The 14,910-nt window shown below is 36.6% G+C and overlaps 1 protein-coding gene across 6 annotated transcripts in view; it reads left to right on the top strand.

Moving 5' to 3' along the window:
* Positions 1-14,422, top strand: part of LOC123551431 (uncharacterized) — a 111,809-nt gene extending 97,387 nt beyond the window's left edge. For all 6 annotated transcript variants that reach the window (XM_053540915.1, XM_045340366.2, XM_053540914.1 and 3 more), the window contains 2 exons: positions 1,212-1,271; positions 2,164-14,422. In XM_053540915.1, coding sequence (XP_053396890.1) covers positions 1,212-1,271; positions 2,164-2,308 — 205 coding nt within the window. In that variant the 3' untranslated portion in view covers positions 2,309-14,422. The remainder of the gene's footprint in view (positions 1-1,211; positions 1,272-2,163) is intronic.
* Positions 14,423-14,910: the final 488 nt, after the last annotated feature.

The following is a 14,910-nucleotide window of genomic DNA, read 5'->3' as shown; positions in this document are numbered from 1 at the left end:
GATCTCTGGGTAGCCCTCTTTCAAAGTTGTTCAAATGATTCCAGTTCATGAAACATACGGGTCTTTTTGGTTAAAAATAGGTTTTCATGCAGCTATCGGACTTTAAAAACCTTTTCTCTGGAGCTTTGATATTTGGCATGTGATATAAGGGTTTGACTCCCTACCATACTTATGAAAATTATTGCCCTAAGATAAAAAAAATGGCCAGGCCCTTGTGTCTGACATGTGCTTACTAAAGGCTTTTATATAAGTTTGAAAGTCTTCTCTGAATCATTTATAGCTAGAGCCTTGATATTTGGCGTGTGATATCAGATTTGTAATGTCTACCATAATTGTTCAAATTATTGCCCTAGGTCCAAAAGTGTGTGTGACATGTATATAATATAGGCTAACATAGAAGAAATCTGACTCTGTACTTATACAAACACACTTGAAGCCTTGTACACAGGTTAGCGCTTTAGGGTCAATGACCCTCTTGTTTTTCCGAAGAATGGATATACAAACACATTTAGTTTTGTCGTAAACGTCTCCGTTTGGCATGCACACGTACAAATATTAAGGTAACCTATCTCCTTAACCCACTAAACATATGAGGAAAATGTTGTGATATTCAAAGGCGGATCCAGGGGAGGGGACAGAGTTGGCGCTAGTAATATCATACAAGCATATATTTTTGATAGCCTGAACTTGAGGCCTCAGTGATTTCAGTCAAAATTTTGGAATCGCTTTGCTCGCAAACTTTTCATCAGTAGTATTGTAATTAATGAAGTTTGGGAATGGATGCACTTTAAAAAGGTATTTTCCATGCTCAGATTATGTCAAACATAGTCAGATTATACCATTTGAGGTATACTTGCCTAAAGTGTTTCCAGGGAGCATACACTCGGACTCTCTTAGAAACTCTACACCTCCCCTAAACCAAAGTCTTGGATCCGCAGTTGATAAGTGTCTATTACTGTGTGGAAGATACCTGTTTATGAGAAAATAGAAAATATTTATACGTTCATTGGTCCGAGCTGCATTAACTGTTTTTTTTACCGGAAGACTTTGTTTTGCCTTGATTTTATTTTTACTTTCTTATATATTTTCATCAAATTATGCGTGTTTGAAAGTTTGAATCTACTGAAAGTCATAACGTTATAGTATTATGCATACGCTGGGAACCGTGCAATGACTGGGGTAAACACATTGTTGTGCTTGTTCTCTTTCAGCACTGTTCATATGTCTACGGCAAATTTAACAGATCTTGTTCGAATAAGTTGCGATACAAGGTAAGTTAGCAATTAACAACAGTAATCTAACCAGCAAGCGGCAGTAATACAAACAACAGTATAATATCAATTTAGACAATCATACACCGTTAAAACAACATTATACACAGCAATAAAAAATGCATTGTACACCAGTATATGAAGAATAACAGTAGGCCTAGGAACATTTTTATAGACGTCTTTAAAAAGTGTATGAACAATCGTAAAAACAACAACATAGACAACAATATGAACAACCATATACACCAGGATAAACTGTCGTAAAGCAACAGACGAATGACCGTATAAATAACAGTGTAAACAATCGTACATCAACAAACGAAATGACAATGTACACAGCAGTGAAAACAACTGTAAACAACAACATAAGCAGGACTATAAATTGTAAAAAACTTTAGCAGTTCTCCTTGAGTACCATTTCTCAAACTCTGCAAACTTTTCATGTACAAATTCTCATTTTGATTTGGTAACAACATACGTTGTGCATACATTGATTGCTAGGGTAGAAACGGGAACGATTCTGCAATTTGATTGCTCTCAATTTTTTCTTTACTTTTTGTTAACAGCTATTTGGTAATCGTAATGATTTTTGAGTAAGGTTATGTAAAGTTATTCTATTTTAAGGCATTTTTTTATTTTCAGAAGTTATTACTCGTAAGAAAGTTATATGCCAAATTTCAGCATGTTTTTATTGAATGTTGTGTCCAGAACAGTACAGCCTGAGTATAGTGACAAGGTTCGCAAGACATATCATTCGTATTAATTCTTCATTTTTCAACGAATAAGGATTTCTCTGCCTTTTGAATTACAAGCATGTACCTTTGAATTCAAATTAAATTTTCTTACCTTCGAAATACAATTTTCGTCTTTTAATTACCTTTTTACTTCATAGATGGCAACCAGCTAGTGAGCCGGCAGATCCAAGGTATGTGGGAGATTTTAAACCAACTGCCAAGTTTGGTCTATATGCCTCTGTTGGTTCCAAACCAAGGACAGTTACTATGGAGGAACTGAAGGCAAAGTGGGGATTTCAGTAAACCATATATCGTGTACATATTATTAAATTCAAGGTGTACATTACAAAATTAAAATTTTTTGAAATTCAGTTATGACTTTCGCCTTAAACTTGCCATGTTTTGTTTTCTTCATGAATTGAAATTTGTAAAGCAGATGACAGCATCCTACGATAATGTACATATGTATTGATTTTTCATGTAATTTACACCATTTTTTATATAAAGCGAACATTATCATCCTAACATGATAAAAGTTCATAACTCCGTATTATTTACATCCGTTTGATAGAGCAAGCTTCTCTTCTCAACTAGGAAAGATGGATATTTTATATACATGTATAAATGAAATCATTTTGATATAGAGTGAGCACTAGTTGTGTGTAGCTGGCTATGAAATCGACAATCTTAGATCCGACACTCATTTTCGAAATTGGTCAGGTCTATTACACACGTCATATGGCACAATGGTCACAAGTCTCTCACTAATATTTCATGAAGTATCCCCCTTTTACTTAAAGATCAGGTTAGTTTTGATGCACTTTTACTCTATCTCTATTATTCGTGATCGGCATTCAGTGTAGATCCAGGTCTGCAGTCGTAGATGGACATTCAATATCGCCATTGGACTGCAATCTTAGATCAACATTCAAAACTTTTCAGGTCGAATATCGACATTCAATGTGGACCTGTGTCTGCAGTCGTAGAACGACAATGTAGACCCGTGTTTTCAATCTTAAATCTACATTCTGTGTACCCGGGTCTGCAATTACAGATAAACATCCCAAAATGTCTGGGTCATAAATCGACATCCAAAAAGGTCCAAGTCGTAGATCGACATTCAGTTTTCAAAATTGTCATAGATCGATAAATTTAATGTAGACTCGGGGTTCATTCGCAGATCAATATTCAACTAAAATGTGTCTGTAGGACACAGGGTGTGCCCCCCACTGGTACATTTGTCATAAATGAGGGCCAATAATTCAAATGTTTGCAGTCTTAATGGGGTATAGCCTCAACAATCATTTTATGAAAAGGATTCATTATTCTAGGCCCTTTACTTTTTAGCTCACCTGTCACGTAGTGACAGGGTGAGCTTTTGTGATCGCCCTTCGTCCGTCGTCCGTCCGTCCGTCCGTCCGTCCGTCCACAATTTCTTGTCTGCACGATAGAGGTTTAATTTATGATTTTATTTTAACCAAACTTGCATACAACTTGTATCACCATAAGATCTCGGTTCCTTTCTTGAACTGGCCAGATCCGCTTATGGGTTCCAGAGTTATGGCCCCTGAAAGGGCCAAAATTAGCTATTTTGACCTTGTCTGCACAATAGCAGCTTCATTTATGATTTGATTTTTACCAAACTTTGACACAACTTGTATCACCATAAGATCTCGGTTCCTTTCTTGAACTGGCCAGATTCCATTATGGGTTCCAGAGTTATGGCCCCTGAAAGGGCCAAAATTAGCTATTTTGACCTTGTCTGCACAGTAGCAGCTTTATTTATGATTTGATTTTTACCAAACTGGCATACAACTTGTATCACCATAAGATCTTGGTTCCTTTCTTGAACTGTTGAGATTCCGTTATGGGTTCCAGAGTTATGGCCCCTGAAAGGGCCAAAATTAGCTATTTTGACCTTGTCTGCACAGTAGCAGCTACATTTATGATTCGATTATAACCAAACTTGCACACAACTTGTATCACCACAAGATCTTGGTTCTTTTCTTGAACTGGCCAGATTTCTTTATGGGTTCCAGAGTTATGGCCCCTTAAAGGTCCAAAATTGGCTATTTTGGCTTTTGCAGCCATATAGAGACTTCATTTATGGTTTTATTTGATACAAACTTCCAAAATAACTTCAACAACAATAATTCTTTGATTCCATGACAAATCAGATCCAAGCGTAGGTTCAAAGTTATTTTATATCTGATTACCTCCCCTGATAGTAATCAAAATGGATTTATATCAGTAAGTACTTATAGTACTTATTTGAAATTTCATTATTGTCATTAGTAGGACTGAGCCAATCAGGGTAGATAACTATGGACTGATTTTATGTCAAATTACCTCCCTTTATTTCAAATTAAAATGGGTATATCTTCGTAACTAATGAAGATACTGATCTGAAATTTCATTTATGTCAACAGATTTATTCGGCAGATCCTCCTTTTCTTCACTTACAATATTTTTTTTTAATTACTTCCCTTTTACGTTACTATAAATAGCTTATTTTTAGTAACTTTTTTATTATTGGCCGTAGGGAAAAACCGAGACCACTTTTCTGTGGTACAACATGGATGGTACCTCCAATTTGTAGCTGTATTTTGACATATCTGTACCTTGTAAGAATTTTTTTTTCTTTTTGGTTAAATTTCTTCCCTTTGTTGTTAATGTCCTTTGGACTTAGATATTTTTTCTGAGGACCTTCTTGTCCTCAAGTGCAATGGTAACAGGTGAGCGATATAGGGCCATCATGGCCCTCTTGTTGAGCTATGAGCATCACAAACAAAAAATCCACTGTTTTGGTTATTTCACGGGCCATAACTCTGTAATAAGAGCTAAGATTTTCAAGAGGAATGCCAAGTGTGCAAGTTCACATCACGATAAAGACTCCAGCAAGGTTTCCTGAATTTACATCTGATACTTTTTGAGCTAGGCATATAATTAGGTGAAAAAGTGCATTTTTTTACTAATTGAGGGGCCATAACTTTAAAAATAGGTGGTGGAGCCAGCCAAAAAATTAGAGGTGTGCAAGTTTATATCATGATAAAGGCTTATGCAAGTTTTCAACCATTTATATTAAATACTTTTTGAGCTAGGTGCATCACAAGGTGAAAATGTGTATTTTTGACTATTTCAGGGGCCATAACTCTAAAAATAGGGGCGGACCCAAATGAAAAATAGGAGGTGCGCAAGTTCATATCATGATTAAGACTCATGCAAGTTTTTCATGAATCTATATCAAATACTTTTTGAGCTAGGCATGTCACATGGTGAAAATGTGCATTTTTGACTATTTCAGGGGCCATAACTCTGAAAATAGGGGGCCGACCCAAATGAAAAATAGGAGGTGCGCAAGTTCATATCATGATTAAGACTCATGCAAGGTTTCATGAATCTATATCAAACACTTTTTGAGCTAGGCGTGTCACAAGGTGAAAATGTGCATTTTTGACTATTTCAGGGGCCATAACTCTAAAAATAGGGGGCGGAGCCAGACGAAAAATAGTAAGTGCGCAAGTTCATATCATGATAAACACTCGTGCAAGGTTTCATCAATTTGTATCAAATACTTTTCGAGCTAGGCGCGTTACGAATTTCGGCCGGACGGACGGAAGGACGGACGGACGAATGCACGGACGGACGGACGGACGCACGCACGGACAAGACCAAATCTATATGCCCCCACCTCTCATGGGGGGGCACAAAAATGTCTTGGTCGTAGATCAGTATTAGAAGTCTATATCGACTTTTGATATTGTTCAGACATTAGATCAACAGTCATTGCAGTTCCAGGTCTATAATCATAGATCAGCATTCAAAAAGTCTAGGTCGTAGATCAGCATTCAAGAAAGTGCAGGTTGCAGATCAACATTCAAACATGTTATGGCCATAGATCGACATTTCGAAAAAAGTCCAAGAAGTAGATTGATATTCAAAATAGTTCACGTCGTAGATCGATATTCGAAAAATGTCAGGCCGTAGGTCGACATTCGAAAAGACCCAGGTCGTAGATATACATTTGAAAACGTCAAGGTCGTAAATCGACATTCGAAAATGTCTAGGTCTTAGATTGACATTCGAAAATGTGCTGCTTGTCGATCAACTTCGAAAAAGTCCATATCGTAGAGCGACTTTCAAAAATGTTTAGATCGTATGTCAACATTAAAAAATGTCCAGGTCGTAGATCAACAGTCAATTTAATCAAGGTCGTAGATCAAATTTCAAAATGCTTAGCTCTTAGACTGACATTCGAAGATTTGAAGGTTGTCAATCAACTTCGAAAAAGTCCACGTCGTAGATCGACATTTTAAAATGTCCAGATCGTACATCAACATTCAAAAATGTCCGGGTCATAGATCAGCAATCACAAATGTCTAAGTCGTAGATCAACATTCGAAGATGTGAAGGTTGTCGATCAACATCGAAAATGTCGACGTCGTAGATAGACATTCAAAAATGTCCAGGTCGAACATCAACATTAAAAAATGTTCATGTGGTAGATCAACAGTCAATTTAGCGCAGGTCGTAGATCGACATTCAAAATGTCTAGGTCTTAGATCGACATTCAAACGAAGATTTGCAAGTTATCGATCAACATCGAAAAAGTCCATGTCGTAGATTGACGTTAAAAAATGTTCAGGTCGTAAATGGACATTCGAAAATGTCTAGGTCGTAGATGGACATTCGAAAATGTCTAGGTCGTAGATCAACATTCGAAAATTCCAGGTCGTAGATCGACATTCAATGTAGACCAGGCTACGTCTTAGATCAATAATAATCCAGGTCGTGGATCCACGCTCGACATTGTTCAGCTCGGAGATCAACTTTCAATGTAGACCCGGGTCTGCAATCATGGATCAACATTTAGGTCTTAGAGCGACGTTCGAAAAATCCAGATCGTTGATCTACATTCGAAATTGTTCAGGTCGTAGGTCAATCGTAAGTTAACATTCAATGTAGACCCAGGTCTACAATCGGAGATTAACAAATCGGCAAAGTTCAGGTCGTAAATCAGCATTCGAAATTGTTCAGCTCGGTGATCAATATTCGAAAAAGTCCAGGTCGCAGATAAACATTCAGTTTTTACACGTTCAGAATTGGAATGCTAATAAAAATATCCAGGTCGTAGATCAATCTGATTAAAATCATCTCCTGTTAACGCTGTGCATTTAGAAAGATCGAGTATTTTAGTAGATCGGAATTCATTGAAGATCAGATCCGCAGTATTACAGTTGTTCAAGTTTACGTTTGTATATTTGTTTGTTTGAAACCTTATATATAGTCGCCACCGGTAAACCCACGTGGACGACTCCAAAAGAAGACGCTCCATTTCCAGAAGCTTCTGTAGTTTTTGTCGTGCTAGATGTAAAGCACCCGTCCCAATGTTAGTAAATGATTTGTTGGAGGAGCATGGATCTCGACCTCACTACTACATGTTTCGCAGCCAGAAAGTGTGCTGCTGCATCTGGTCTGCGTATAATTTGATAAAGGTCTTCTATACAGATTTTATTAATAATTTTCTGTAGAGTATAGCAAACATTTTTTCTTTAGTTTCAAATTTTATTTGCTATTCAAAATAATGCCATTTAAAATAAATCAATTTTAAATATAGCTTTTAACATATTATTCAATATTATATGTTGCTTATATATAATGCCATTTGAAAATAAATCAATTTCAAATATAGCTTTTAATTATATAATTAAATATTATAATTATGTTGCTTCCCTTAAACAAAAGGAAACGTTTCGGTAACTGGACGCCTAGACTCTCCTCAAAGGTTTTTCCGGATGTGAATGTGACATATCTCATCTTTCTGTATCTACCCATTCCCCAGTTACAAGACCTAGCCGAGTTGGCGTAATTCGACAGGACGGGGCATTGGAGCGACCCCCACTGCCAGCGAACCCGTCGTCTGTACGTCACAAGATTTTCACTTGTCAGGAATATTCATAACATACGAGCTCCTTATCTGATACAAGCCCAGATTCTGCTACAGAAATTTCATTTTCCAATTCCTTAAGTCCACTTCACATTGATTAAAAGGTTTTCGGATATTTATTTCAAAAAACAGATTGAGCGAGCGAGGGAAATTTTTGTTTTATTTTGTATGCCCCCGTGCACAAAGCGATTAAACTGTCCGTTCGTTTGTCCGATATTTGACCGTTTTGCCTACAACCCACATTAATGAGCCGATTTAGTTCATTCCTTGCGGCAAGACCTACAAACTGACTTATATATAAATGACCTTGATCCTTGTATGACCTTCACTTTCAAACTTAAAACATTAATAAACAATATTTTTGTCCTACAGCCCACGCTAAATTCATACTCACACTCAACAATTCTTGTGGCAAGACCTACAAACTGACCTATATATAAAGGACCTTGATCCTCGTATGACCTTCACCTTCAAACTTAAAACATTAATAAACAATTTTTTTGGGCTGAAAACATTAATAAACAATATTTTTTGTCCTACAGCCCACGCTAAGTTCATACTCACACTCAACAATTCTTGTGGCAAGACCTACAAACTGACTTATATATAAATGACCTTGATCCTCGTATGACCTTCACCTTCAAACTTAAAACATTAATAAACAATATTTTTGTCCTACAGCCCACGTTTAGTTCATACTCACACCAAACAAATCTTGTGGCAAGACCTACAAACTGACCTATGTATAAACGATCTTGACCATATATGATATTCACCTCCAACATTAAAACCTTAATAAACAACATTTTAACACCTACAACCCATATTAATGACCCGATTTAGTTCATACTCCCACTCAACTATCCTTGTGACTAGACCTACAAACTGACTTATATGTAAATGACCTTACCTCATACGACCTTCACAGTCAACATTAAAACTTTAATAAACATTTTTGTTAACGACACAGTTTAGTTCATACTCACTCTCAACTATCCTTGTGGCGAGACCTGTAAACTGAACGATATATAAATAAACCTTGACACTCATATGACCTTCACCTTCACCTTCAAACTTAAAATCTTAAGAAACATTAAGTTTGGTCATACAGTCCAAATAAATAATCACGTTTAGTTCATACTCACACTCGGCAATCCTTGTGGCAGGACCTGCAAACTGACCTATATATAAATGACATTGACCCTGATTTGACCTTCACCATCAAACTTAAAACCTTAGTAAACAATATTGTTGTCCTGCAACCCACATAAAAAAAAACCAGTTTAGTTCATACTCACACTCAACAAACCTTGTGGAAAGACTTACACACAGACCTATACATAAATGACCTTGACCTCATATGATCTTCGACTTCGAACGTAATACCTTAATAAACGTCACTTTAGCGCCTGCAACCCACATAAATAATCCGATTAGTCAAGGCCTATAATTGAGCTCTTATTGATTGTATATATAGGTGTAATTATTCTTCCTTACAAAATATTTTCAATAGGATTTTGTTACTGACTTTGTTATTAATTAGGATATCTTGAGTTTTAGAGTTAACTGCTTCAAAATCTGATTCTATTAATTTTTGAAAAATGGAAATAGTCCAAACCCAAGTAGAAGGCCATTTTTGTAACAGGTTGGCTTGTTTTAAGGACTGTGTTTAAATTCCATTTACTGATCATTTTGCTGTATCTAATCAGCAGCACAATGTGAGAGTGGATTTTTTATGCCCCCGATGGCGGGCATATTAAAATCGCACTGTCCGTCCGTCCGTGTGTATGTATGTGCGTGCGTGCATCCGTCCGTCCGTGTAAATTCTTGTCCGGGCTGTAACTCTGCCATCCATAAAGGGATTTTGAAATAACTTGGCATAAATGTTCACCATAATGAGACGACATGTCGTGCGCAAGATCCAGACCCCTAGCTCCAAGATCAAGGTCACACTTAGCAGGTTAACAGGGTCTGTTTCGTGTCCGGTCCATAACTCTGCCATCCACAAAGGGATTTTGAAATAACTTGGCATAAATGTTTACCATAATGGGACGACGTGTCGTGCGCAAGACCCAGACCCCTAGCTCCAAGATCAAGGTCACACTTAGAAGTCAAAGGTTAACAGGGTCTGTTTCGTGTCCGGTCCATAACTCTGCCATTGATGAAGAGATTTTGAAATTACTTGGCATAAATGTTCCCCACAATGAGACGACGTGTCATGCGCAAGATCCAGACCCCTAGCTCTAAGGTCAAGGTCACACATAGAGGTTTAAGGTTAACATGGTCTGTTTCTTGTCCGGTCCATAACTCTGCCATTGATGAAGGAATTTTAAAATTACTTGGCATAAATGTTCCCTATATTGAGATGACGTGTCATGCGCAAGACATATACCCCTAGCTCCATGGCCAATGGTGTTTCTTGTCTGGTCAATAACTCTGCCGTTTATCAAGGGATTTGAAAATAATTTGACACAAATGTTAACCATATTGAGAAGGTGTGTCAAGCTTATGACCCGGGTCGTAATTTGACACAAATGTTAACCCGATTGAGAAGGTGTGTCACGCTTATGACCCGGGTCCCTTAGGTCAAGATCAAGGTCACGAAATGATGTGCGTTTTTGTGCAGACAACTGTAGCATTCTTGGGCATGCCTCGGGGGCATTTGTCACCAATAGTGACAGCTCTTGTTCTCTCAAAGATAAAATTTTAAAGGAGGATAAGTCCTTATATTGCTTATTTGTCATTGAGATCTTGTCTATTTATTATCGTTATCTCTGTTGTTTTAGTATATTCTCTGACCTTTTGCTTGTCATTTTCGCCATTGTGTAATTTCAATGTCCTCATTTGTATTAAAGAATTTTTCATGTCTTGTAACTCTTTTTAATTTCGGAGAATATACAAGAACAAAACAAAAGCGGTCTACTGTAAATGTATTTATCTTGTTTGGCATGAAACTTCATGGTTTTGGCCAGAACGGCTTTTTATGGGTATATGAATTCGTAGATTCCAAATTTTGACAATACAATGAATGGAAAATCTACTTGTTCGTCGGGATTTAATTTCGTTGATTGATCCAACCACGAAGTCACCGAAAATTAGTGCCCCGCAAGTATTTATGATTTCGCTGTTTTTAGAAGTTTTGCTGAGAATTCGGAAATAAGAACATTGCAAAGTCATTTTTCTGCTTTTAACTTTTTTGCGCCTTCTATGCTTCCGGCAAAATAATAAGCAACATTACGTGTGATGTAATATGTTAAAGGGGGTAATATCTTTAATATAATATTTGATATTATGTAAAACTTCATTTAACTCCCTGAGGCCGATATCGTAACATACCTGCTGCGGTGGGATAAGAATTACCACCTGACGTCGAAAACATTATCTAACCTTATCATAATCACACTCGCATACAGTCAGTTGAAATCATGCAGGGAAACATGATTAACTTGGGTGTAAACTGAAATATACATTGAAATTTTCACTTCGAAATATTCATAATTTTAACACACCTACTGCGTTTAATAGATATTTGAACATTAAATTCCCATAAATAGAAATGCATCATTAACACTGAATATTTACATCAGCATTACATAAATTTACACCCGTTTTTGTGTGAATATCAGTGGTTTATTTTGATGTATAACCTATTTCTAAACATGTACACAAATGTTGTGTGTCACGCGCTTAGACAGTTAAGTTGTAATATTTACATCCATCTTTGAATAATTATTAAAGTTACAAACATGCGTTTATTTACATATACTTTTTTTATTTTATGAAACATGCTTTGTTGTGTTATTTTTTATCCATTTGTATCGTATGTAATGTAAGTGTACCAATATTTCAGCCTTCTAAAACTTAACATTTTCCGACCATTCATTTATCTGATAATGGAATCGCATCGTCGGAATCATCATCCGACGGAACTGATATTTCAGAATCAGCATGATAATGAATAAATATTTTCATCATTTTAAGAAAGATCTCTGGCCGACGACATTATTTTACTCTTTTGAAATCCAGTATGAACGAAACACAGCGGAAATCGTCTTTTTATTTCATTTACATTACCGCATAGTTACAGACATTTATTTTAACAAGGGAACTAATTATTAGCACAACTAGTAATTATTACATCAAAGAAATAATAGCCAGTATGCAAAGAAATTTTGCTTTTGTCAAGATTATCAAAAATTAACAAGTACTTATCGCAATCATCATGATCTCGGTGCCGCGACTATACTTGTCAATCGCCGTCCTGGGGAGTCCTGATAACGCGCGTATAGTCTACAGGGGCAGAAAATATAACGCCTATAGTCGCATTTCGGCCCCAGGGAGTTAATATTGATTTATTTCCAAAAAATAATAATCATATCTATATATATGACACTGTATATGAAATTATACAAACTCACGCTTGTTCAACAGCCAGGTCTATAATGAATTTCGATCTACGACCCGTTGATTTACAATTGAAGATCCAGGTCTACCTTTAATGCTGATCTTTGGACTGAACCATTTCGAATGTTGATCCACGACCTGGCCTTTTTCGAATGTCGATCTGGAACCTAGATATTTTTGCATGTTGATCTACGATTGCAGACCCGCATCGTCATTGAATATTGATCTCCAAGCTATATCGATCTACGACCTAGACTATTTTGAATGTTGATCCGCGATTGCAGACTCGATTCTTCTTTAAATATTGATCTACGACCTGAACTATTTTGAATGTTGATCTACAACCCAGACCTTTTTAATGTTGATCTGTTAGCTGGACAATATTTCGAAGGTCGATCTACAACCTTGATTTTGATGATCTATAATAATTATTGTAGACCTCTGTCTTTTTTGAATGTCGATCTATGAGCTGAACTTCGAATGTCGACCTTCAACATGTACATTCTCGATTTTCGGTCTTCGGCCTAAGCTTTTTTTGAGTGTTGATCTACGTCCTTAACGTTTTCTACGACGTGAAATTTTTTTGAATGTCGATGATCGACCTTTACATTTTCTAATGTCGACCTACGACAAAGAATATTTTTTCATGTTGATAATTGCAGAACTGGTTCTGCATTGAATGTTGATCTATGAGCTGAACTTCGAATGTCGATCTTCAACTTGGGCACTCTCGAATGTCGGTCTACGCTCTAAAGTTTTTTGAATGTTGACCTACGTCCTGGACGTTTTCGAATGTCGACCTATGACGTGATATTTTTAATGTCGACCTACGACCTAGACATATCGGAATGTTGATTTACGACCTTGACTTTTTCAATAGTCGATCTACGACCTTGACTTTTTCGAATGTTGATTTACGAGCTAGACATTGTTGAATGTTGATCTCGGTCTGCAGTGAATGTTGATCCAAGACCTGCACAATTTCGAATGTCGAACTACCATGGCTCGTCTCGAATGCTGATCGATGACCTTAACTTTTTTTAATGTTGGTCTGCGACTGAAGACCTGTGTCTGCATTGAATATCGATCTGTGGCATGAATAGTTTTTGAATGTTGAATGTTGATCTACGTCATGGACGTTTTCGAATGTCGATATACGACGTGATTTTTTTTTGGAATATCGAGTCTTGACCCAAGTTGATTTTTTTTTAAATGTCGATCTACATCCTAGACATTTTTTAATGTTGATCTACGTCCTTTACTTTTGCGAAGAATGACGATCTATCACCAGGGTTTTTCGTATGTTGATCTACGATTGCAGACCTCGGCCTGCAGTGAATATTGATCTAAGACCTGAACAATTTCGAATGTTGCACTACTACTTGGACTTTATCGAATGCAGATCTACGACCTAAACTCTTTTTTAATGTTTTGTCTGCTGTTGTAGACCTTAGTCTACATTGAATATCGATCTGTGATCTGAAAAACTTTTGAAAATTGAATGTCGCTCTACGGCCTGGCTATTTTGGATGTTGACTTATGATTGCAGGCCCGGATCTATATTGAATGTCGATCTACGATTACAGACCTTGGTCTACATTGAATGTCGATCGTTTCAGAACCGGAACTACATTGAATTTCGATCTAGGACATGAAGAATTTTGAATGTATATACGATTGCAGTTTCGGGTCTAAATTAAATGTCGGTCTACGATGCAGACATGGGTCTACATTGAATGTCGATATATGACGTGAAGAATTTTGAACGTTGATCTACGTCTGCAGTCCTGGTCTACATTTAATGTCGGTCTATTATTGTAAACCTGGGTGTACACTGAATGCTTGTCTACGACCTGAACAATTTTGAAGTTAAAATTCGATCTGTGATTTTCGATGTCATAGCTGACTTAAAACAACTGCCGAGAAATAGCAGTCATGTTTCAAGTCATACGATAAATAGAGAAGCTGACAATTATACAAGGATGTGCTGAACTTAAGTGTTTTAAAACTTGTGAATGTACATGTGCAATGCTTTAAACTTCAAATAAAATATATTTTTAATCATTTTTCGCATGTTTTCAATTTGATTTCTTTGATCTATGCAATATTTAGAGTGATTAAAAGACGGGAACTTGCCTGTGAAAAGTAACAGCAAAACTAATGTTGAACACAGTAATGACACACGTATTATATTTCTCTTATTTGCCATAGAATTAACAGACGAAAAGTTTTGAACTGTTAACTCGTGATCCTAACTTATTGGGACTGGGGGCTGAGGATATGTGACTGAAATTGATGGTTTTATTATCGAATACCGGTTGATTATTTTTATAGTGGTTTGCATCCGTCGAAACATTCATTTCTGCAAAAATATTCCGTGTAGTGTTTTATAGAATGTAGTCACACTGACATAATTCAGATCATGTGGAAATTTTCCCAATATTAATTATACAGGAAACACCAAGATGCGTTCACAAAATATTTTCGGTCTCAGCTGAGTTTGATAATGAAACTTTATGTATAGGTTAATGTATGGGAGAGCGGTGCCTTTGAG

Source organism: Mercenaria mercenaria, chromosome 4 (genome assembly GCF_021730395.1).
Source record: "Mercenaria mercenaria strain notata chromosome 4, MADL_Memer_1, whole genome shotgun sequence".
NCBI lineage: Eukaryota > Metazoa > Mollusca > Bivalvia > Venerida > Veneridae > Mercenaria > Mercenaria mercenaria.
Note: the sequence above shows the minus strand (reverse complement) of the source record. Positions and strands in the feature narration are given on the sequence as shown.